Source organism: Salvelinus alpinus, chromosome 12 (genome assembly GCF_045679555.1).
Source record: "Salvelinus alpinus chromosome 12, SLU_Salpinus.1, whole genome shotgun sequence".
Classification (NCBI taxonomy): Eukaryota; Metazoa; Chordata; class Actinopteri; order Salmoniformes; family Salmonidae; genus Salvelinus; species Salvelinus alpinus.
In genome coordinates, this window is record NC_092097.1 from 3,119,651 (window position 1) to 3,145,772 (window position 26,122).

Consider the following 26,122-nt stretch of genomic DNA (forward strand, 5'->3'; position numbering starts at 1 on the left):
CAGACGGCATTCCCAGCCGCGTCCTCAGAGCATGCGCAGACCAGCTGGCTGGTGTGTTTACGGACATATTCAATCAATCCTTAGCCCAGTCTGCTGTTCCCACATGCTTCAAGAGGGCCACCATTGTTCCTGTTCCCAAGAAAGCTAAGGTAACTGAGCTAAACGACTACCGCCCCGTAGCACTCACTTCCGTCATCATGAAGTGCTTTGAGAGACTAGTCAAGGACCATATCACCTCCACCCTACCGGACACCCTAGACCCACTCCAATTTGCTTACCGACCCAATAGGTCCACAGACGACGCAATCGCAACCACACTGCACACTGCCCTAACCCATCTGGACAAGAGGAATACCTATGTGAGAATGCTGTTCATCGACTACAGCTCAGCATTTAACACCATAGTACCCTCCAAACTCGTCATCAAGCTCGAGACCCTGGGCCTCGACCCCGCCCTGTGCAACTGGGTCTTGGACTTCCTGACGGGCCGCCCCCAGGTGGTGAGGGTAGGTAACAACATCTCCACCCCGCTGATCCTCAACACTGGGGCCCCACAAGGGTGCGTTCTGAGCCCTCTCCTGTACTCCCTGTTCACCCACGACTGCGTGGCCATGCACGCCTCCAACTCAATCATCAAGTTTGCGGACGACACTACAGTGGTAGGCTTGATTACCAACAACGACGAGACGGCCTACAGGGAGGAGGTGAGGGCCCTCGGAGTGTGGTGTCAGGAAAATAACCTCACACTCAACGTCAACAAAACAAAGGAGATGATTGTGGACTTCAGGAAACAGCAGAGGGAGCTCCCCCCTATCCACATCGACGGGTCAGTAGTGGAGAAGGTGGAAAGTTTTAAGTTCCTCGGTGTACACATCACGGACAAACTGAATTGGTCCACCCACACAGACAGCGTTGTGAAGAAGGCGCAGCAGCGCCTCTTCAACCTCAGGAGGCTGAAGAAATTCGGCTTGTCACCAAAAGCACTCACAAACTTCTACAGATGCACAATCGAGAGCATCCTGTCGGGCTGTATCACCGCCTGGTACGGCAACTGCTCCGCACACAACCGTAAGGCTCTCCAGAGGGTAGTGAGGTCGGCAGAACGCATCACCCGGGGCAAACTACCTGCCCTCCAGGACACCTACACCACCCGATGTCACAGGAAGGCCATAAAGATCATCAAGGACAACAACCACCCAAGCCACTACCTGTTCACCCCGCTATCATCCAGAAGGCGAGGTCAGTACAGGTGCATCCAAGCAGGGACCGAGAGACTGAAAAACAGCTTCTATCTCAAGGCCATCAGACTGTTAAACAGCCACCACTAACATTTAGCGGCCGCTGCCAACAAACTGACTCAGCTCCAGCCACCTTAAAAATGGGAATTGATGGAAATTATGTAAAAATGTACCACCAGCCACTTTAAACAATGCCACCTAATATAATGTTTACATACCCTACATTACACATCTCTTATGTATATGTATATACTGTACTCTATATCATCTACTGCATCTTGCCATCTTATGTAATACATGGACCACTAGCCACTTTAAACTATGCCACTTTATGTTTACATACCCTACAGTACTCATCTCATAGGTATATACCGTACTCTATACCATCTACTGCACCTTGCCTATGCCGTCTGTACCATCACTCATTCATATATCTTTATGTACATATTCTTTATCCCTTTACACTTGCGTGTATAAGGTAGTAGTTGCGGAATTGTTAGGTTAGATTACTTGTTGTTATTACTGCATTGTCGGAACTAGAAGCACAAGCATTTCGCTACACTCGCATTAACATCTGCTAACCATGTGTATGTGACTAATACATTTGATTTGATTTGATTTTGAAAGCATTTTGAAGTGACAACTCAACTAATTCCCAATGTTGCGACTATCTGCAAAACAGACAGAAAAACAGTATGGGATACAGAGCTTGACAACGGGAGGTTTCTCTTACAATAGCGCCACAACACAACGGGGTGGGTGAAATTGGAGCCAGCCCCCTCTTCCAAAAGGGGGAGGAGTCGAGTGTAAACCACAAGGGTCTGGTGCTGGAATAGGGGAGGCCTGGTTTGGGTGTGTCTGCAACTGTGGGGGCAGGAAAACAGCGCAGGACGGAACAGGTTGGTAAAGTAATGCTTTGACTGCAACAGGTGATGAAGAGTGCATAGTTAACGAGAATTAAGATGGAGAAAGAGGAAAGACGCCGATCCCTTCCTAAAGATTGCACATGTCCTAACACAAGACCTAGGCAGTGAGGTGGATGGCCACGCCTTGTTATTAGGGGGGGGGGGGGGAGCTAAGCACTTCATCCAACTGGCACACATCAACATTACTCAGTCAGACAAGCCCTGGGGCACAATGGGTGTAGCCCTGCACTTGGAGCAGTTGGGGAGGGGATCGGCTACACCACTCACACCTGAGTCACGCTGCACAATAGCAGAGGAATGACACCTGCAGCACAGCCCAGACATGTCAGGTCCTGTGTCTAAATTCAGAGTGGTGGTGGGGAATAAAGATACTGCAACGAGAGATGTGTTCCTTTTGAAATGTTAAGGGTTCAAGTAACTTTTAGCAGTATTTAAAGCTACATTGGACTCTTTTAAAATGATTCATGCAGTTAATACTGAGACGCAAATAGTTATACAAGACCCTTTATCAGTCCTGCAATTAGACAATTAAATTAATAATTTTCTATTCAGATCTGCCAGTCAAGCTTTAAGAGCGAGGCACCTCTTGTTCCAGTCAGTGTGAACTGTGATCAAATAAGATGTCGTGGGCCAGGTTGTGTGTGTCATTCTTCATTCACTCCCAGATGCATATTCTGTGAGTCGAATTTAATAGCCCTGACATTTCTTAAATAAGCCTGTCCATAGAGCATCAATATACATGTATTACCTTCAGGACACAATTCACTGTATTTCTGACAAATGCACAGTGATTAGGGATTGCATGCAAATGTTTCCCACCAGTTAAAATATCCCAATATGGCTGAACTCACTGTGGAATTTAAAATGTTTATATTACATAAATACATTAAAACGCAAATAGGTTACAAAAAATACTTGCATTAGCGAAATCAAATAATCCCAAGGTTGTTTACATTGAATCCTAGTTTGGGAAGCTCTCAATTATGGTACTTTAGAGTGGTTATATAAAACACAGCTTTTTATGCAGGCAAAAAAAATTAAATGGTAAAATCAGTTTTTGAACCATAACACTCAAGTCATACAGACAAAAATGAACAGTGGGTTTTACTGACTTTTGTGCTTGACATGTCCTCCATTTAAACATTTTCTCAATTGTTCCCTGAGGTATTAACAGTGATAAGGGGCTGGGCTGATATGGATTGAGGGGTAAAAACAGAGGATGAGTCCCAAATGGCACCCTATTCCCTACACTGTGTACTATTTTTTTAAACAGAGCCCTCCAGGTTTTAATGGTTCTTTCTCCATTTATTGTTTTTCTCCAGTTTGCCTTTACTGGTTCTAACAGCAGACATATAAGCGTGCGTGACCAAATACAATGCCATTTCTCTGTAAACAAATTAACAGACTTTCAGCATGCTTATAGAGAAAGGCACTCGACATGTACTACACTGACACAAATGACTGATGATTTGTTGAAAGAAATTGATAAGATTGTGGGAGCTATACTGTTAAATATCAGTGCGGTCTTTGATATTATTGACCATAACCTGTTGTTGAAAAAAAATTGTGCTATGGATTTTCAACCTCTGACATATTGTGGATTCAGAGCCATCTAATAGAACTCAAAGGGATTTATTTCATGGAAGCGTCTCTAATGTCAAACGTGGTGTACTGCAGGGCAGCTATCTAGGCACTCTACTCTTTTATTTTGTTACCAATGACCTGACACCACACGCCAAAAAAGTTGTCTGATCTTGATTATTGTCCAGTCTTGTGGTCGAGCACTGCACGGAAAGACCTAGCTAAGCTGCAGCTGGCCCAGAAAAGAGCAGGACATCTTGCTCTTCATTGTAATCAGAGGGCTGATAAATACTATGCATGCCAGTCTCTCTTGGTTAAGAGTTGAGATACTGAGTGCATCACTTATTTTTAGAAGAAACGTGTTTAAAATCCCCCATTGTTTGCATAGTCAACTTACACACAGCTCTGACACACACTTATTCCACAGAGACATGCCACCAGCGTTCTTTTCACAGTCCCCAAATCAAGAACAAATTCAAGAAAGCGTACAGTATTATATAGGGCCATTATTCCATGGAACTCCGTTACAATTCATATTGCTCAAGTGAACAGCAAACCTGGTTTCAAAAAAACAGATAAAGCAATACCTCACGGCACAACGCCTCTCCCCTATTTGACCTAGATGGTTTGTGTATGAATTGAAATGTTGGCTGTGTGCCCTTCGTAAAAAAATATACATTTAGTTCTGTCCTTGAGCTGTTGTCTATTAATGTTCTGTATTATGTCATATTTCATGTAGACCCCAGGAAGAGTAGCTGCTGCTTTTGCAACAGATAATGGGGATCCTAATAAAAACCCAAAGTATACTGTTCAATCAAACTTCAACAAAAGAATTATAGGACACCAACTTCTCAGCTGTTAACAGTCTCTTACTGGCACTAAAAACGGACAATTGCCATAATCTTTTACGTTTCTTTACTCAATTATGACATTTAACAAACCAAACATTAAAATACTGCTATAGAAGCTAAAGTAAAAATCCAAACCAGTCCGTGGATGAATACAGTGGAATATAGTAGAAAACGATATACCACCCAGCCCTAGGCCCTGGTCAAAAGAGGTGCACTAAATAGGGAATAGGGTGCAATTTGGAACACTGTCAGAGCTTCTGTCTTCTCCCTCATGTCAGATGTGTGAGAGAACAGAACGCTACCAGACAGCAGATTACGTGACATCACGGTGCACTTCTTAGAAAGCTGAGAGAAAAATATAGGGAGATGCATGCGGAGAGACCAAGAACAAAAAATTGCTTAAACACAAGTAGGACCGATTTTGTACTTGTCCAAAAAAAGTCTAACACCCTTTTTTACATCATTGTATGATGCATGGAACTTTATCTTTTTTACCATAGAGAATCAGACAAAAATGTAGGCTACACTCTGCCTAGTGGCTTCTTTGCATATTCAAGCATGTCTCAAAATAATAGTCTATAAAATATTGCAGCACTACAATTACAACCAAATACTTTATAAAATTCCCTCCAGGGCTCGAAAATAAAGGGAGTTTCAAAACTGACTCTGGGACAGTTCTGGGATGACAGAACCACTGCACATAAATACAATGTAAAAAAGCTAAATGAGGCTGATGCAACAGATGAGCCCATTCAGCGTAGCATTTTCATAGTTGTATTTCTTCATATAAGCTCAACAATGGGCACATGGCTGTAGGCTACGTGTGAATGTTCCATAAGGCAATTAGCAGGAAAACACCGTTCTCAAAAGCGCACCGCAGGCGCGAGCGGTTTAATGTGACAGAGATTAAAATATCATTTCAAGATGCACCAACTAGCATGGGTTACTAACAGGACAAGGATTATGCCTTTGGCTGCTGGACAATAAGATAAAGTGGATTTGAAAATCACTAAAACATGAGAAAATATGACATTGAAACTAGAACTTGTGTTTACTTTGAAAAGATACACGCTTCATAACATTACGAATGTCCAGGTTTTAAACAATTAAGTTCATGGTTAAATAGTTTCAAAATGCTGACCGCCTCCGCACAGATTCAGTGTTGATGATGTGCGGGACGCGCAACAGGCATTATCCTTCACTCTCCGGTCTTGTGTCAAGTATGTCGACAGAATCAAGCCTTTAGACAAATGTTAATTATCCTTCATTATACTTGTCAAACATGACTGACGTTTTGCCTATATTTGTGTAATTACAAGTCTCATTCAAGTATGACTACATTTTCTGGTGCCTCATGTCAAAATCGAGGCTGTAGCCAATATGCATATCACATACCCTTTGACATGTAGGCTTTTTTTTATGAATAAATGTATTTGAATATTATTCCAATGTTGGTCTCTCTATTCCAATTCTGATCACAGTAATTGGGTGAATGATTTTTGTAGATCTTTTTTTACTTGTCTTTTTCAACAACTTCAACCGACTTTTTTTATTGTCCCGGACAAGCGCGAATGTCGAGCCCTGTTTTCCACTAGTTTCCGCTTTAGTTATTCTAATGTTGTTTCGGTCGAGGCCATTTGGGCCTTCATTTGAAATCACTAAAAGTCTCCCTCAGTCATTTTATGTAGATACGTTTTTAAAAGATGGGGGGGAGGGGGGGGAGATGGTCACTTGATCGAGTGCATGTGGCTTAGTTCTTTAGGACATGACTCAGGAGAAGTTACTCTCCTGGCCGTAATGCACCATCTCACCCATTTACGTAAGATTTGTGAAAGGGGCCAAATGAACAGGGTACGTTCAAGTAATCAATGTATTCCAAGGAAAGAAAACGTTTCCAACCATTTCATTTCTTTCCAGTTTCCTTCGTCATGTCGCCATAAGGCATAGAGAGAGCATTTCTGTCAGCGTGTTCAACGCAGCATTTCATTCGCGCAGCCCTGGCCTAACCAATGTTACGAGACACGCAAGACTGAGCTGCGACAGAAGGGAGAGGTAGGCTAGTCTGTAGCTCCAACTGTATTTTTCCCCTCAAACTGTTCCTTTCTTTTTCATACAAGATTCATGTCAGTAAATTTAAGTGGAATTGCATTTTCTCCTGCGTGGGTACACATCTACACTACATGGTCAGAAGTATGTAGACACCCATTCAAATGAGTGGATTTGACTATTTCAGCCACACCCGTTTCTGACAGGTGTATAAAAAAAATCGAGCACACAGCCATGCAATCTCCATAGACAACCATTGGCAGTAGAATGGCCCATAATGAAGAGCTCAGTGACTTTCAACGTGGCACTGTCATAGGATGCCACCTTTCTAACAAGTCAGTTTGTCAAATTTCTGCCCTGCTAGAGCAGTTTCGGTCAACTGTAAATGCCGTTACTGTAAAGTGTAAACTTCTAGGAGCAACAACAGTTCAGCCACGAAGTGGCAGGCAACAAGCACACAGAACGGGAAAAAACGTCTGTCCTCGGTTACAACACTCAGTACCAAGTTCCAAACTGGCTCAGGAAGCAACGTCAGCCAAAGAACTGTTTATTGAGAATCTTCATGAATTGGTTATCCATGGCTGAGCAGCCGAACACAAGCCTAAGGTTGCAAGCGTAGACTGGAGTGTTGGACAGCTCGCCACTATTGGTCTCTGGAAACTAATTATCTGGAGTGATGAATCACACTTCACCATCTGGCAGTCCAATGGACAAATCTGGGTTCAGCGGATGCCAGGAGAACGTCACCTTCCCGAATGCATAGTGCCAACTGTAAAGTTTGGTGGGGGAGGAATAATGGTCTGGGGCTGTTTTTCATGGTTCGGGGCAGGCCCCTTAGTTCCAGTGAAGAAAAATCTTATCGCAACAGCATACAATGACATTCTAGACGATTCTGTGATTCCAAATTTGTGCCAACAGTTTGGGGAAGGTCCTTTTCTGTTTCAGTATGACAATGCCCCAATGCACAAAGTTTGGTCCACACAGAAATGGTTTGTTGATCGGTGTGGAAGAACTTGACTAGGTTGCACAGAGCCCTGACCTCAACCCCATCGAACAGGTTTGGGATGAATTGGACTGCAACCCAGGCCCAACACCCCAACATCAGTCCCCGACCTCACTAATGCTCGTGGTTGAATGGAAGCAAATCCTCGCAGCAATGTTCCAACATCTAGTTGAAAGCCTTCCCAGAAGATTGGCGGCTGTTATAGCAGCAAACGAGGGAGCAACTCAATATTAATCCCCATGATTTTGGAATGAGGTGTTAACGTGCAGCTGTTCACACTGGAAATGATCTCAAATGAGCGCAAGAAATGCAGAGTTTAAATGAACAGTATAAAACAAAATCAGGGGAAAGACCCAATAAAATGACTTAGAATGTATGTGCTAAGTGGCACCCTAGGTGGCAGCTACTCATAAAGCAAATGTAGAACTTATTATTCAATAACAAAATACCGTCCACATTTTTATTTATTTATTATTATTTATTTTTTTATAAATACCGTGATATGATGTTTTGGCCATATCGCCCAGCCATAACAGCCGCTGCTAAATAAATATAGGGAAAACTTAGCCATGATAAGAACTTGAAGTGAGTGACCTGACAGGAAGTGACCTGATGTGTTTCCATTTGAAAAAGGCAACCAAAGTAAATTGAAAACCAAACTATGAGACTGCACATGACCACAGTCATTTTGAAGCAAAATCTTTGATGGGTAGAACCCGATTCAGGCGGCATCTTCAATGGAAGATGGAATTAACGTAAGCCAATTCTAAATAGATCTTACAGACAGTGTCACCAGCAAAGCACCATCACACCTCCTCCTCCATGGTGGGAACCACACATTGTGGAGCTCATCCGTACACATACTCTGAGTCTCACAAATTGTGAACTTATTTGCCTACAATCGGACATTCCCTGTCTGTCCCCTGGTCAACATCTAAAATGGCACGCTACACCCGATTAATTATAGTGCACAACTTTTGATCAGGCCCTACAGGGCTGTTTAAAGGTAGTGCACTTGATAAGGAATAGGGTGCCATTGTGGATACACTGTAGTCTACATCACCAGGTTGACCTGACACGACACTCAGGTGTGGCAAGGAAGTGATTTGGATAATTAGTATGAGAATATCAGGTCCAGCACCTGTGACAGACACACCTCAGAGGGCAGAGACACTGAATCAATTGGCTACCGGTTAGTTCAATATATAGCTATATATTATTATACTTTATTTATTTTGAATTTAAATCAAATGATATAGATTGATGTAGCGTGTAAACTAAAACATAAGATTAAAAAGATTTAAGCTGAATATTAGCAATTTATGAAGACATGGACACATTTTGTCATGTTTACAAAGTGATCATCTCTAGTGCATATAATATCTACAAAAGATTGTGAGACATTGTCTTTCTTAATTTAGCTTTATCAGGTTTTTTGTATGCTTTGTGATTCTAACTAGGCTGTCCACTCAGCGTTTCACATACATTTTTCAAACAGGGTATAAACAAGTGTCTTTACCAGAGTAATACCTAACACCCTATTGGAGTGGTTACATAATTATTTTATGTGCATATACAGTTGAAGTCAGAAGTTTACATACACCTTAGCCAAATACATTTAAACTCAGTTTCACAATTCCTGACATTTAATCCTAGTAAAAATTCCCTGTTTTAGGTCAGTTAGGATCACCACTATTTTAAGAATGTGAAATGTCAGAATAATAGTAGAGAGAATAATTTATTTCAGCTTTTATTTCTTTCATCACATTCCCAGTGGGTCAAACTTTTACATACACTCAATTAGTATTTCGTAGCATTGCCTTGAAATCATTTAACTTGGGTCAAACGTTTTGGGTAGCCTTCCACAAGCTTCCCACAATAAGTTGGGTGAATTTTAAGGCCTCCTTGCTTGCACACGTTATTTCAGTTCTGCCCACAAATTTTCTATGGGATTGACGTCAGGGCTTTGTGATGGCCACTCCAATACCTTGACTTTGTTGTCCTTAAGCCATTTTGCCACAACTTCGGAAGTATGCTTGTGGTCATTGTCCAGTTGGAAGACCCATTTGCGACCAATCTTTCAATTCCTGACTGATGTCTTGAGATGTTGCTTCAATATATCCGCATAATCTTCCCGCCTCATGATGCCATCTATTTTGTGAAGTGCACCAGTCCCTCCTGCAGCAAAGCACCCCCACAACATGATGCTGCCACCCTCGTGCTTCACGGTTAGGATGGTGTTCGTCGGCTTGCAAGCCACCCCCTTTTTCCTCCTAACGATGGTCATCATAGCCAAACAGTTCTATTTTTGTGTCATCAGACCAGAGGACATTTCTCCAAAAAGTACGATCTTTGTCCCCATGTGCAGTTGCAAACCATAGTCTGGCTTTTCTACGGCGGTTTTGGAGCAGTGGCTTCTTCCTTGCTGAGCGTCCCTCAGGTTGTCGATAAAGGACTCGCTTTACTGTGGATATAGATACTTTTGTACCCGTTTCCTCCAGCATTTTCACAAGGCCCTTTGCTGTTGTTCTGGGATTGATTTGCACCAACGTACGTTCATCTCTAGGAGACAGAATGCGTCTCCTTCCTGAGCGGTATGACGGCTGCGTGGTCCCATGGTGTTTATACTTGCGTACTATTGTTTGTACAGATGAACGTGGTACCTTCAGGCACTTGGAAATTGCTCCCAAGAATGAACCAGACTTGTGGAGGTCTACAATTTTTTTTCTGCGGTCTTGGCTGATTTCTTTTGATTTTCCCATGATGTCAAGCAAAGAGGCACTGAGTTTGAAGGTAGGCCTTGAAATACATCCACAGGTACACCTCCAATTGACTCAAATGATGTCAATTAGCCTATCAGAAGCTTCTAAAACCATGATATTTTCTGGAATTTTCCAAGTTGTTTAAAGGCACAGTCAACTTAGTGTATGTGAACTTCTGACCCACTGGAATTGTGATACAGTGAATTATAAGTGAAATAATCTGTCTGTAAACAATTGTTGGAAAAATTACTTGTGTCATGCACAAAGTAGATGTCCTAACAGACTTGCCAAAACTATAGTTTGTTAACAAGAAATTTGTGGAGTGGTTGAAAAACGAGTTAATGACTAACCTAAGTAAACTCCGACTTCAACTGTACACATCTGAAATATTGTAATAAAGTAAACTAAGTGATGAAAAAAGTTGCAAATTGGGATATTATTTTTGGACGATATGTATCATTTTCACAATATTATTTGTACCAATATTTTTCCTTCATAGCTTGTTCTCCATCTTTTAAAATAAATCAGCCAATTAGTTTTCATGACTGATTAAAACTTGTTCTCTCATATGGCTCTCTTGTCCCTCTGCAGCAGACATACGGTAAGCAGTATATAAATCGCAATACATATAGAATCATGAGAATTGTGAGAATCAAAGCATATCAGCACCAAAGCATTGTGATATCGTATAGTGAGGTCCCTGGCAATTACCAGCCCTATAAAGTCATGTGAATAAATTGTTAATAAGTGATCGCCTCGGACGGTGGAAATGGCCCTATGCAACCACATTAGCAAGCTAAAAAAATCAACTAGGTCAGCATCAGATTAGAGGGGCTGTGGAAGCTCCTGCTGTGTGCAAAACTAGATCAGGCTGAATATAGGCCTCTGGAAAAGGCCTGATGCAACTTCCTCATTATAGTCACCCCTACTTCCCCTAATAGGAACAACTTACTCCTTCCATATTTAACAGACTAAGTTCTGCAATTCACCTGTGTTTGTGGTGTTTTATGAAGTTATAATAAACAGAATACATTTATTTAAATGTTCCTTTTTTACTATATAAAGATATATTTTTGTTTTTTTTAAATGTCCTTTTTTTATTTGACACCAACAGTGAAATCGAGCCTTCCATGCAAATATGGTATACAGCAACCCTTCATCTAATTTCTTAATGAAAGAGGGGGGGGGGGGGCACTCCAACATCTTTCAGTTTGAACTGAGATATTCTTCAGCCCGCAAATAAGTCTTATGTCAAATACGTCAACCTTCCAGGTGACACTATCCCTGTCCAAATCAATCTTTATGACCGTAATGAACTATCGACATGGATTGAGCAGACTCGTATGAGTGTATAATATCTTAACTGAAAATTACCCCCCCCCCCCAAAAAGAAAACAAACATTCTCAAGGCTCGTCTGAGCGATTTCTGATGCCAACATTTCAGTTCCTGTGACATTGAGAGGCTTGTCAGTAGGGCATGGCAGGCTGGTAATGTGGTCTGGCTGATCAGCAGTGCACAGCATTATCAGCTGGGCCAGCCTGGGATGGGGGTCAGTCAATGGAAAGGGGAATGGGCGGAAGGGATGTCCACTGTCCCACTGCAGTCAAGAATTGTTCTCCAACTCCGTTTGGGGACAAACTTCCTCTCCTGTTGGCTTAGCTCCATCCTGAGGCACCATCAAAAAGGCGACTGACAGAGACAGACACTCCCACAAGACAACAGTCTTTATCCCACACACTTCACATTGAATGGGCTTCGTCTGGTTTCCTAAACCGTCTGCCTGCCCGTCTATCCTTTGAAAGCAGTGCGTGAGCTTTCCTCTCCAATACATGCCGAGTAGAATCATCCTCAGTAAACTCACTCCACATGGCCACTCCATGGCACGCTACTTAAGCCAAAACAGCACACCGCTGAGAGGCCAGGCTTGAGCAGTTGTAAAATCCTCCTCTGATAGTGAACGAGCGTTTGATGGTTGTGAAGTTTTTGTATCAAATGGACTCCTTGCGTGCGTCATGCGGTGCCGTTTAGGCACAGGCCACAATAGTAGATACAAGCTGTAAGCTCACGCTCCAGATGGGGCCAATGCCTTCAGAAACATGACCCGGCTTTTCCTGGACCACTCCAATGCAAAGTGGTTTCAAATGGATCAAATTAAAAGTTACCAGGCTCAACAAAAAAACAAAAACTGACAGGTCCGACCTCATTCATTCAACCCCACCCCTCTGTGCCATCCGGTATAGCTGGAGAGCATTATTCAATGGAAACCTTGGAAAATACATGTCATTAACTTCTGCTCTGTTCATAAGTAGCTGCCTAGCTAGACACCTTTGACTCTGGAGATAAAACTGGCACAGCCAACGTGGGAGGACAATGTCTCAAAATGTTTTACGAAATGAATCCACAATTTGTTGATAAGTCCGTATTGCCCAGCGACAGCCCCGAAACCTGAAGGATCTGGAGAAGGTCTGTATGGAGGAGTGGGCCAAAATCCCTGCTGCAGTGTGTGCAAACCTGGTCAAGAACTACAGGAAACGTATGATCTCTGTAATTGCACACACAGGTTTCTGTACCAAATATTAAGTTCTGCTTTTCTGATGTATCAAATACTTATGTCATGCAATAAATTGCCAATTAATTACTTAAAAATCATACAATGTGATTTTCTGGATTTTTGTTTTAGATTCCGTCTCTTACAGTTGAAGTGTACCTATGATAAAAATTACAGACCTCTACATGCTTTGTAAGTAGGAAAACCTGCAAAATCGGCAGTGTATCAAATACTTGTTCTCCCCACTGTAGTTTCACCAGTAGCCTCCTCATCCAACCAATGCCAAATTCTCACCAGCACTTTCACACATTGGCAACATGTCTGGTGTTCTGTGTGGGTTGGTGGACAAACCAAGCCGTGTTCTGTCTCACTCTTAGACACATCCCAGAATAACTTGTGCCCACATCTCAACACTGCACAAAAGCACTCAGTGTCTCTCAGCACAAGAGTGGGGCTCTGTTCACACCTACTCAGTTTACCCAGACACCCCCTCACAGCGGTCTGCTGTGGCAGTGGGCCACCGGACTGTGTTGTGCTGTGTTCGACAGGTCTCAGTGCTTTGACTAGTTAAGATTCCATCTAAAGTAAAAGTAGAAAATATCCTGGGGGACAGCCGTCCATACGATTATTAACTCTATTCACACACTTATTTTGGGTCAGAACAATCCTACAACGCTCTTCATGTTTTAGCTCTTCCTTCTTTCAGTAACTTCAAATCATACTATGCTCCTTCAAGTCTAAAAAAACTGTAGATCACTAAATTATTCGGCTGATTCGGTTTGAATCAGTAGCTCTGACAGAACCTCCCTTGTCTTGTGGATTGCTGTTGCGAGTCTTGTGATGTGTCTTTGATGCACTGGAGAAAAAGGAGTATGACTCGTACAACATGTTTAAAAAATAAATTCATAAATACATCCTCATGGTAACCAGTCATGATGATCCACAGATGAGTCAGATCATACTGTTGACAACAGCATAATATTGAGCCTCTTACATTAACAGATTTCACAATTGATTCTAAACCACCAGGTAAAAATAGAGCAAACATTTGTCTGTCTCAGACAAACACAGAATACAAGGTCAAATAGGAGCAACGCACATTTTATATAGCCAGCTCAATTTTTATAAGACATGTTTCCCCTGAGTGCAATACTGTTACATTGTTAGTGTGTCACTAGTCAACTGATCACGCAAGGGTAAGACGAGAAGCCCTCACTGTCAAAACCTAGCATAGAAACTTGGGGAAGCCAAAATACTAGTTCTTGATGTAGTAGTACTGAGGAATGGTCTGGCAACTGGGAATTCCTAATAACCCAAAACAAATTTCCCAGCAGATCTCAAGAGGGAAATGTGCAGAGAAATCAAAGACTGTTTGGACATGTGCAGTCATCACCACTCTAAGGAGACCGAGGGCTGCGCTCCCACCACACTCCTCCCATTCAGATACACAGACATCTCCCCCGCTCTCCTTTCCTTTGTTTAGACTGTATACATTTCCCCTTTTCTAAACAGATTTCCATGTGCTCAATGCTGGGAGCGGTGAGGGGGCATGTGGCAGTGCAAGTTTACTTACAGAAAGCACATGTCACAGGAATATTTAACAGACGTAGGAACTCTAAACACGTCGCCAAAATGTTCCCAGTGATCAAATCAAATGTATTTATAAAGCCCTTCTTATATAGCAAAGTGCTGTACAGAAAACCAGCCTAAAGTGATAAATATAGCCTAGTCCTCAAGTCATGTTCCAACCTAATAGGTTGGACGTCAACGTACTGCCTTTTTCCAGACAAACTAATATATTTTTTAAACGTACGAGGCACTGGGGACTATACGTTATACCACCCTGCATCCCACTGCTGACTTGCTTCTGAAGCTAAGCCGGGTTGGTCCTGGTCAGTCCCTGGACGGGAGACCAGATGCTGCTGGAAGTGGTGTTGGAGGGGCAGTAGAAGGCACCCTTTCCTCTGGTCAAAAAAAATATCCCAACGCCCCAGGACAGTGATTGGGGACATTGCCCTGTGTAGTGTGCGGTCTTTCAGATGAGACGTTAAACGGGTGTCCTGACTCTGTGGTCACTAAATATAGCATGGCACTTATCGTAAGAGTAGGGGTGTTAACCCCGGTGTCCTGGCTAAATTCCCAATTTTACCCTCATGCCACCTAATCCTCAGCTTACAAATGGCTCATTCATTCCCCCCTCTCCCCTGTAACTATTTCCCAGGTCGTTGATGTAAATAAGAATGCGTTCTCAGTCAACTTACCTGGTAAAATATGGGTTGAATAAAAAATAGTCAGCTAAAAACAAGCCTACATTGTAACAATGTGATGCAGTACTTTTACAAAGTGAGATTGAAAAACATCACATTAATCTCTATTAAGAATGTCATGATGCATTAGTACATAGGCTTGAGTAACCAATGTGGTTAAACGAGAGACAAAAAACAAGACTGATTGCACTATCAAAACGATTTCAAACATGTACAGTACCAGGCAAATGTTTGGACACACCTACTCATTCCAAGTGGCGCAGCGGTCTATGGCACTGCATCTCAGTGCAAGAGGTGTCGCTACAGTCCCTGGTTCGAATCCAGGCTGCATCACATCTGGCAGTCATTGGGAGTCCCATAGGGCGGCGCACAATAGGCCCAGCGTCGTCCAGGTTTGGTCAGGGTAGGCCGTGATTGTAAATAAGAATGTGTTCTTTATTTATTTAACTAAGGCATGTCAGTTAAGGTTCAATTTTTAAAATTAAAAGGTTTCTTACATTTTTACTATTTTCTACATTGTGGAATACCAAACATTTGACTGGTACTGTACATGTTTGAAATCCTGTCTCAGCCTCCAGTATTTATGCTGCAGTAGTTTGTGTGCCGGGGGCTAGGGTCAGTCTGTTATATCTGGAGTAATTCTCCTGTCTTATCCAGTGTCCTGTGTGAATTTAAGTATGCCCTCTCTAATTCTCTCTCTCTCGGAGGACGTGAGCCCTAGGACCATGCCTCAGGACTACCTGGCATGATGACTCCTTGCTGTCCCCAGTCCACCTGGCCGTGCTGCTGCTCCAGTTTCAACTGTTCTGCCTGCGGCTATGGAACCCTGACCTGTTCACCGGACGTGCTACCTGTCCCAGACCTGCTGTTTTCAACTGATCCTGTTGTCTCTAGAGATACTCTTAATGATTGGCTATGAAAAGCCAACTGACATTTACTCCTGAGGTGCTGACTTGTTGCACCCTCGACAACTACTGTGATTATTATTATTTCACCATGCTGGTCATTTATGAACATCTTGGCCATGTTCTGTTATAATCTCCACCCGGCACAGCCAGAAGAGGACTGGCCACCACTCATAGCCTGATTCCTCTCTAGGTTTCTTCCTAGGTTTTGGCCTTTCTAGGGAGTTTTTCCTAGCCACAGTGCTTCTACACCTGCATTGCTTGCTGTTTGGGGTTTTAGGCTGGGTTTCTGTACAGCACTTTGAGATATCAGCTGATGTAAGAAGGGCTATATAAATAAATGTGATACTAGTGAAGACATCAAAACTATGAAATAACACATATGGGATCATGTAGTAAACAAAAAAAGTGTTTAACAAATCAAAATATCTTCAAAGTAGCCACCCTTTGCCTTGACAGGTTTGCACACTCTCAACCAGCTTCATGAAGTAGTCCCATGGAATGCATTTCAATTAACAGGTATGCCTTTTTCAAAGCTCATTTGTGGAATTTCTTTCCTTTTTAATGTGTTTGAGCCAATCAGTTGTGTTGTGACAAGGTAGGGGTGGTATACAGAAGATAGCCCTATTTGTCCATAACTACTTTAAGACATGGTCATTCAATACGGAACAATTCAAGAACTTGTTCCAAGAAAAGTTTCTTCAAGTGCAGTCGCAAAAACCGTCAAGCGCTATGATGAAACTGGCTCTCAGGAGGAATGCCACAGGAAAGGAAGACCCAAAGTCTGCTACAGAGGATCATTTCACTAGAGCTACTAATTGCAGCCCAAATAAACGCTTCACAAATTTCAAGCAACAGACACATCAACATACACTGTTCAGAGGATCATGATTGAAAAAATAATACAATTTAAAAATCAGGCCTTCATGGTCAAATTGCTGCAAAGAAACCACTACTAAAAGGACACCATTAAGAAGACTCCAAATTGTCTTTGTGAGACCCCAAGTAGGTGAACGGATGATCTCCGCATGTGTGGTTCCCAACGTGAAGCATGGAGAACGTGGTGTTAATGTGTGGGGGTGCTTTGCTGGTGACACTGTCTGATTTATTTAGAATTCAAGGCACACTTAACCAGCATGGCTACTACAGCATTCTGCAGCGATACGTCATCCCATCTGGTTTCTGCTTAGTGGGACTGTCATTTGTTTTTCAACAGGACAACAGCACAGTTTTTCACACCTCCAGATTGTGTAAGGGCTATTTGACCAAGAAGGAGATTGATGGAGTGCTGCATCAGATGACCTGGCCTCAATCCCCCAACCCAATTGAGATGGCTTGGGATGAGTTGGACCACAGAGTGAAGGCAAAGCAGCCAAAAAGTGCGCAGCATATGTGGGAACTTATTCAAGACTGTTGGAAAATTATTCCAGGTGAAGCTGGTTGAGAGAACGCCAAGAGTGTGCAAAGCAGTCAAGGCAAAGGGTGGCTACTAAAATATATTTTGATTTATTTAACTTTTTTGCTTACTACAGGACTCCATGTGTGATATTTCATAGTTGATGTCTTCACTATTATTCTAAAATGTAGAAAATTGTAAAAATAAAGAAAAACCCTTGAATGAGTAGGTGTACAAACTGGTACTGAATATAATTTTTAAACATTTTTTAAGTCAGCCTTGCGGGGTATAGATTTCTTAGTATAGCAAAACAGTCTGAGACCATGTTCCAGTGCATTTGGTCAGGGGAGTGGGTCAGAGCTGAAGGTGAGGCTTTGTGGGTCCCCACGCACAAGCACGACCAGCACACAAACACACTTGCGTGCACACACAGCGACTCAAACCCAGTCTGGAAAGTGTCCAGTGGTGTCTGCTGTGGCAGAGGGGACAGCTGGCTCTCAGAGAAGATGTGGTGCACCCCCCCTCCATCATTATACAGCGGAGTGAGTGAAGTGGGATGCAAGGAGGGGGGTCTGGGGTGTCAGCTGCCAGTCTCTCCCCAAACAGGTGCATCAACAAGACACCCCACTCTCCCCTTCCACACACCCACACTTAGACTAGCCCACTTTGGAATGTGCTGCTTCCACCGTGCTATCCCTGAATCACTTGATTTCCATTGTGCATGAAACATGGAAGTGACAGGAGCAGTGCTTTCTCGCTATAGAACAACCCAGTGATTTTATTATTTAACTAGACAAGTCAGTTAAGAACAAATTCTTATTGACAATGACTGCCTACCCTGGCCAAACCCTAACCTGGACGACGCTGGGCCAATTGTGCACCGCCCTACGGATAAAGGCATTTCCATGGTAAATCAAAGTGTTGCGTTATAAAGTATGTCTCGGCGTCACACTGTTTGTCATGTTGTGTAACAGACACATGAATAATGGCTTTCGGGCTGAATGGCATTCTGCCCAGAGGGAAGACCTTTACAAATGAAGGGAACACACTGAACTGGGTCACATGGAAATTTACAATGAAAATTGATGTAAATCAGAGATAGTTAAAGTGAGAGGTTTAAATTTATTTGAGGCAACAAATTACAATACAGATGTTTGTGTGGTATAACTTTGAAACGCTTATTCAATCTGAGGTTGTCTTCAAAAATGCACCGATTCAGTTATCCTCAAGAAATTAAATGTTGCATCAAGGTTTCTCTCACATATCATGTGTGAGACATTGTTATCTGAGGGGATTCTGCAATTACTGTGTCCAAAAAACCAAAGTCGACTGCACTTTTATTACCTTTGTCAGGCAGGACCAATATCGGTTGATTTGAGTGGAGTCAGTAGTAGACCCCAACCAATATAGGATGGGTCGGATATAGATTTTAGGGAGCCAAAAGTCACTGATATGATTTTTAGAGTTGTTGGAATTGCCTAAAAACTTTGATCATTGAGATAGGAAATTAAAGCGACTGGGTTGTCATAAGTTAATGGTTCTTTGAAGAAAAAACAATAAACATCTGGATTAGATGGAGGGGTTGAGGTCAGGACAGATTCTCTTAAGGCAGTAATGAAGGTTTGTTATTCTGTTACCCTCTTTATTAGCTTCCTGTAGAGACATAAACTGTAAGGATTGGAGAGGGGGAGTGTCTTAAGTAGGATGTATATAACTGAAGTGATAAATGTTTTGCTGTCTGATTACAGCTATACAGAACCTTTGGGAAGAATTAAACTTGGTTAAAGCTTCTCTAGTGTCCGTGAGTCATTTACTCGGAAAAATAAGAACCTAACAGTTGGAAAGAAAATACTTTGGAAAAAAATGTATTTACACTACCAGTCAAAAGTTCAGACACACCTACTCATTCAAGGGTTTTTCTTTACATTTAATATTTTTTTTACATTGTAGAGTAAAAGTGAAGACATCAGAACTATGAAACACATATGGAATCATGTAGTAACCAAAAAAAGTGTTAAATCAAAATATATTTTAGATTCTTAAATGTAGTCACCCTTTACTGTGATGACAACTTTGCAAACTCTTGGAATTTTCACCTGGAATTCATTGTTAAAAGTTAATTAGTGGAAGTCCTTTCCTTAATGCGTTCGAGCCAATCAGTTGTGTTGGCTCAAAAATGTCACTAACGATGTGATACCAGGCAAAGTATCATGATACCACGGGGTTTTCCCCACCCTAGGACACCTGCTTCTGTTTCCTATATGTTCTGCACATGTGCTGCACAAAAACCTGTTCCTGGTATTCACACCTGTACTCAATATAACACATTCAATTTAACTTCACGCTTATTACTGTATAATAGAAAAGGCTACTGAATTTTTTTTTTGGGGGGGGGGATTTCCTCTTATCCAAAGGCCAACCTGTGATTGGGCAGGAGGAATGTGGTAAGGAATATGAAATGCATAATGATCTGTGTTTCCATTGTGTCAGTAAGTGAAAAACACCAGGCCTACATGAAACTCTCCCTCTGTTCCTCCCACCCCCCCCCCCCCCCCACCATCTCCCGCACATCCCCTGTCAATACTTAAGTAAATAAGGTTTGCAAAAATGTATAAAAACCTAATGTGTGTAGATTGAGTAGTATAATTTTTTCTTCTTCATGTAATCCATTTTAGAATAAGGCTGTAACATAACAAAGTGTGGAAAAAGTCAAGGAGTCTGAAAACTTTCCACGATTCACGTGGATGACCTATTTTGAGATCAAAATGGTGAATATCGCCGAAAAGTTCCCGAGTTTGCATCCCTGGAGAACGGTGAAATGTGAAAGGGGACCTCTGCACATGTTGTATAACAGCAATGATAATTTCATTAATAATGGATTGTGTCACTTGATCGCTAGGGAGAGAGGGGGGAGTTTGGTCACAGTATCACAACGGGTAACCTACACTGATACTGTATTGTGCTTCAGAGCCATGTCCCTAATTCAAAGCACATGAGCCGAAAACAAGCGCACACACACGAAAATTCCAAACAGTCCTGCGAATCCTCAGATCTCCTGCCCTATGGGCGTTCTCAGTTTTAAGTGTAGACCAGTGAGTGGGACAATCCTCTATTGCTCATCCGACAGCCCCGTTGTACTTCTTAGATGTACACAGAACCGCAGACAAATACTTACTCAGTAGTAGTTATTAAAGCACCATAGCGCAAAAATATATACAAAAATTGACTGACCTACTCTGCACCATATTTGCCACATGAAAGAGCAATTCCTGCCACATGACAACAGTTGACTCCTTTCACAAAATAGAATTGTCTATGTGATCTACTGTGGCTTAAAGAAGCGATGAACACAGATACACAGCTCTGCCTTTACCTCTTGTTCCAGTCGCCATATCTGCCACCTTCTGAAAGGCATCCAGAAAGGAGCTTGTGACGATGATGGTTGCCCTGAAAAATAAAACAAAAAATGTAATGGAGAAACATTCCATTTAAACTACTTTAACCACTCGTGTACACAAAACCAGCTTTAAATAAAACCCTAGACAGGTTTCAGATAAGAACATGTTATTGCATCATCAGGCTTGAAATCAGTTTACTCTGTTTACGTGAGCATACTGATTACAATCATTCCAGCTAACATTTTTAAGTATATTGATTCTAAATCACAGAGTCAAACAAAGTCCGTCACTGATGGGGAGACAGTGACTGTTTCGATCACAAGACTCAAAAATCACCCTTAGGAAAACCCCTACATGACTGTCCTAGACCTACTGTATTTTCTTATTGCCCTTTAGATTTCAGTTTCTGGATTTAGAAATTCATAACATTGAGCTGAGATGTGTTCCCCTAGTGGGTAGGTTTGGGCAGTATACTGGGGTATTTTGAAATACCAACAGTATCACTAAATACTGTACAATTATTTTATATTCACAAAAAGTACAGTTGAAGTCAGAAGTTTACATACACTTAGGTTGGCATCATTAAAACAAATCTTTCAACCACTCCACAAATTTCTTGTTAACAAACTATAGTTTTGGTAAGTCGGTTAGAACATCTACTTTTTGCATGACACAAGTCATTTTTCCAACAATTGTTTATAGACAGATTATTTAACTTATAATTCACTATATCACAATTGCAGTGAGTCAGAGGTTTACATACACTAAGTTGACTGTACCTTTAAACAGCTTGGAAAATTCCAGAAAATTATGTCATGGCTTTAGAAGCTTCTGATAGGCTAATCATTTGAGTGAATTGGAGGTGTACCTGTGGATGTATTTCGAGGCCTACCTTCAGACTCAGTGCCTCTTTGCTTGACATCATGGGAAAATCAAAAGAAAAATCAGCCAAGACCTCAGAAAAAAAAAAATTGTAGACCTCCACAAGTCTGGTTCATCCTTAAGAGCAATTTCCAAGTGCCTGAAGGTACCACGTTCATCTGTACAATAGTACGCAAGTATAAACACCATGGGATCACGCAGCCGTCATACTGCTCAGGAAGGAGACGCGTTCTGTCTCCTAGAGATGAACGTACTGTGGTGCGAAAAGGTCAAATCAATCCCAGAACAACAGCAAAGGACTTTGTGAAGATGCTGGAGGAAACAGGAACAAAAGTATCTATATCCACAGTAAAACGAGTCCTATATTGACATAACCTGAAAGGCCGCTCAGCAAGGAAGAAGCCACTGCTCCAAAAGCGCCATAAAAAAGCCACACTACGGTTTGCAACTGCACATGGGGACAAAGATCGTACTTTTTGGAGAAATGTCCTCTGGTCTGAAGAAACAAAAATAGAACTGTTTGGCCATAATGACCATCATTATGTTTGGAGGAAAAAGGGGGACGCTTGCAAGCTGAAGAACACCAACCCAACCATGAAGCACGGGGGTGGCAGCATCCTGTTGTGGGGGTGCTTTGCTGCAGGAGGGACTGGTGCACTTCACAAAATAGATGGCAACATGAAAAAGGAAAAGTATGTGGATATATTGAAGCAACATCTCAAGACATCAGTCAGGAAGTTAAAGCTTGGTCACAAATGGGTCTTCCAAATGGACAATCACCCCAAGCATACTTCCAAAGTTGTGGCAAAATGGCTTAAGGACAACAAACTCAAGGTATTGGAGTGGCCATCACAAAGCCCTGACCTCAATCTTATAGAAAATGTTTGGGCAGAACGGAAAAGTCGTGTGTGAGCAAGGAGGCCTACAAACCTGACCCAGTTACACCAGCTCTGTCAGGAGGAATGGGCCTAAATTCACCCAACTTATTGTGGGAAGCTTGTGGAAGGCTACCCAAAACATTTGACCCAAGTTAAACAATATAAAGGCAATGCTACCAAATACTAATTGAGTGTATGTAAATGTCTGACCCACTGAGAATGTGATGAAAGAAATACAAGCTGAAATAAATAATTCTCTACTATTATTCTGACATTTTACATTCTTAAAATAAAGTGGTGATCCTAACTGACCTAAGACAGGGAATTTTTACTTGGATTAAATGTCAGGAATTGTGAAAAACTGAGTTGAAATGTATTTGGCTAAGGTGTATGTGAACTTCCGACTTCAACTGTATATCCAGCCAGTCACGTGATATGTTTGTTTAGAATGAGCACATGGAGCAAACGGGATGTGATTATCCACAGTTGAGCAACACAAGGGAGTTGATCAAGTTACACTTGGAAAAGCACAACTAATGTTTGCCAGCTAAATATCTTCTAAAAGTACAAGTAAACTAAGATGTGCCAAATACAATTCTCAGCTCAGGGCTCCAGCTGTGCATTTGGTTGCAACCTCTATTACTAGCCTTCACCTGGAATGCTTTTCCAACAGTCTTGAAGGAGTTCCCACATATGCCAAACCCAGATGACGCTGGGCCAATTGTGCGCCACCCTATGGGACTCCCAACCACGGCCGGATGTGATACAGCATGGCTTCAAGTTGTCTACCATTGCTCCTGTACCCAAGAAAGCGAAAGGTAACTGAACTAAATAACTATCACTCACTCACTTCTGTCATCATGAAGTGCTTTGAGAGGCTATTTAAGGATCATAACACCACCTTACCTGACACCCTAAAACCATTTCAATTTGCATACTGTTCCAATAGATCCACATGACGCAATCGCACTGCCCTATCCCATCTAGACACGAGGAATAGCATGTAAGAATGCTGTTCCTGGACTACAGCTCAGCCGTCAACACCATATTAGCCTCCAAGCTCATCATTAAGCTCAGGGCTCTGGGTCTGAACCCCCCCTGTGCAACTGGGTCCTGACGTCCTACCCATAGGTGGCAAAGGTAGGAAGCCCTTCCACTACGCTGATCCACAACACAAGGTCCCCCACAAGGGTGTGTTCTCAGCCCCCTCCGGCTACCACCCAGTTACTTAACCCTGCACCCCTATGTACATAGAATCACTGGTCACTTTAATAATGGAACACTGTTCACTTTAATGTTTACATACTGTTTTACTCATTTCATATGTATATACTGTATTCTAGTCAATGCCATCCTATTCAAATATTGTTGTATATACACACACTATTTTAAGTATTCTACAGATTTACTAAATATTCTATCCAGATAATGACCATGTTTATATCACACACTCTCATCCTAATTCCATTCTTTTAGATGTGTATATTGTTAGATATTACTGCACGAGCTAGAAACACAAGCATTTCGCTACGTCAGCAATAACATCTGCTAAATGTGTGTATGCGACACACAAACTTGGATGACAATGCTGTTGTTCAAAGCAGCGAAACACATTGGGTTAAAAGGGAAATTACCGTTAAACTCTGTTCTGCCTAGTGGCGCTGCGCCGGCAAGTGCGGTAAGGTAAGGGGGAAAAAAATAGAGCATTGTCCTATAGTTTCACCGCTTGTCGCGTTAAGATATGCGCTCTGAGCAAGTGTTTCCATTAATGTTTATTCTCAGCCAACCACAGACCTCTCAACCTGCATGTAGTGGGCAGGGTGGGGGAAAAAAACACTTGATTCTAATTGGAGATTTCACAACGTCAGTCAAACTGTAGCTGCACTATAAACACTAGCTGTAAATCATTTGGATGGCCTTTCTATTCGTAATGACGATTCAAAAAGTTAAATATGTAGGCCTATGTACTGTACTAGTAGGCCAGTATACCCAGAATTTAAAAATTACATTGAAATAGGTATAAAACACTTAACTTTTGACTAGAGCTCTCGAACTTGCTCATTACTACTTAGGACTTGACTCGAGACTCGAAGGTTAAGACTTGCTAAATTGTGACTTGGTCCCATCTCTGCTGTTTACACACTTGTTTATGGCGAATGCTCAAATAAAAAAAATTGGGAATGTGTGCTTATCAGTCCTTACTAAATAATATAGGCCTAAGAAGAAGAAGCAGTCGGGGAATTCGAATCCTATTCTGTTGTCTTTTTATTTGACACATGCACACAGATTCCTTTTAGCTAATAAATGGACATTCACTGAGAGGGGTTGCAGAGGCCAGGGTTAGCTCTTACCTTAGCTGGGATTGCAGCTTAACTCCTTTGGTTACAAAGTCCTCCCAGGCTGGATAACTAGCCTGCAAAGCAAACAGACACACAACGGGTGGTTACTTCAACTGGACGGTAGTACATTGAATCAATAGAACATGTAATGTTAGTAGCAACCATGCCATTCTATGAGATTAGAATTGCTTAGATTACTGAAATCAATCATATTTACTGTCATTTTTAAATTGGATGTGGGGAAGATTGACTGTAACTGGGAAAAAGAGTGGGTCAGGGAGGCTTGAGCAGTCAACTACTGTATACCATCCCGTTCCATCCCTGTGGAACGCTTGACACCTACAGTTGGAGTCGGAAGTTTACATACACCTTAGCCAAATACATTTAAACTCAGTTTTTCACAATTCCTGACATTTAATCCTAGTAAAAATTCCCTGTCTTAGGCCAGTTAGGATCACCACTTTATTTTAAGAATGTGAAATGTCAGAATAATAGCAGAGAGAATTTTCAGCTTTTATTTCTTTCATTACATTCCCAGTGGGTCAGACGTTTACATACACTTTAGTAGTTGGTAGCATTGCCTTTAAATTGTTTAACTTGGGTAGCCTTCCACAAGCTTCCCACAATAGGTTAGGTTCTTCCCAAATATAGAAAATGTTAAGGTCAGGGCTTTGTGATGGCCACTCCAATACCTTGAGTTTGTTGTCCTTAAGCCATTTTGCCACAACTTTGGAAGTATGCTTGGGGTCACTGTCCATTTGGAAGACCCATTTGCGACCAAGCTTTAACTTCCTGACTGATGTCTTGAGATGTTGCTTCAATATATCTACATAATCTTCCTTCCTCATGACGCCATCTATTTTGTGAAGTGCACCAGTCCCTCCTGCAGCAAAGCACCACCACAACATGATGACGCCACCCCCGTGCTTCACGGTTGGGTTGGTGTTCTTCAGCTTGCAAGCCTCCCCCTTTTTCCTCCAAACATAACGATGGTCATTATGGGCAAACAGCTCTGTTCTTGTTTCATCAGACCAGAGGACATTTCTCCAAAAGTACGATCTTGGTCTCCATGTGCAGTTGCAAACCGTAGTCTGGCTTTTT

The 26,122-nt window shown here is 42.0% G+C and overlaps 1 protein-coding gene across 3 annotated transcripts in view; it reads right to left on the reverse strand.

The window, feature by feature from the left end:
* LOC139535377 (protein MTSS 2-like) overlaps positions 1–26,122 on the reverse strand; it is a 117,901-nt gene that overhangs the window by 74,092 nt on the left and 17,687 nt on the right. For all 3 annotated transcript variants that reach the window (XM_071334729.1, XM_071334730.1, XM_071334731.1), the window contains exons 2-3: positions 25,034–25,095; positions 20,898–20,971 (exon numbers count right to left, since the gene is read on the reverse strand). In XM_071334729.1, coding sequence (XP_071190830.1) covers positions 20,898–20,971; positions 25,034–25,095 — 136 coding nt within the window. The remainder of the gene's footprint in view (positions 1–20,897; positions 20,972–25,033; positions 25,096–26,122) is intronic.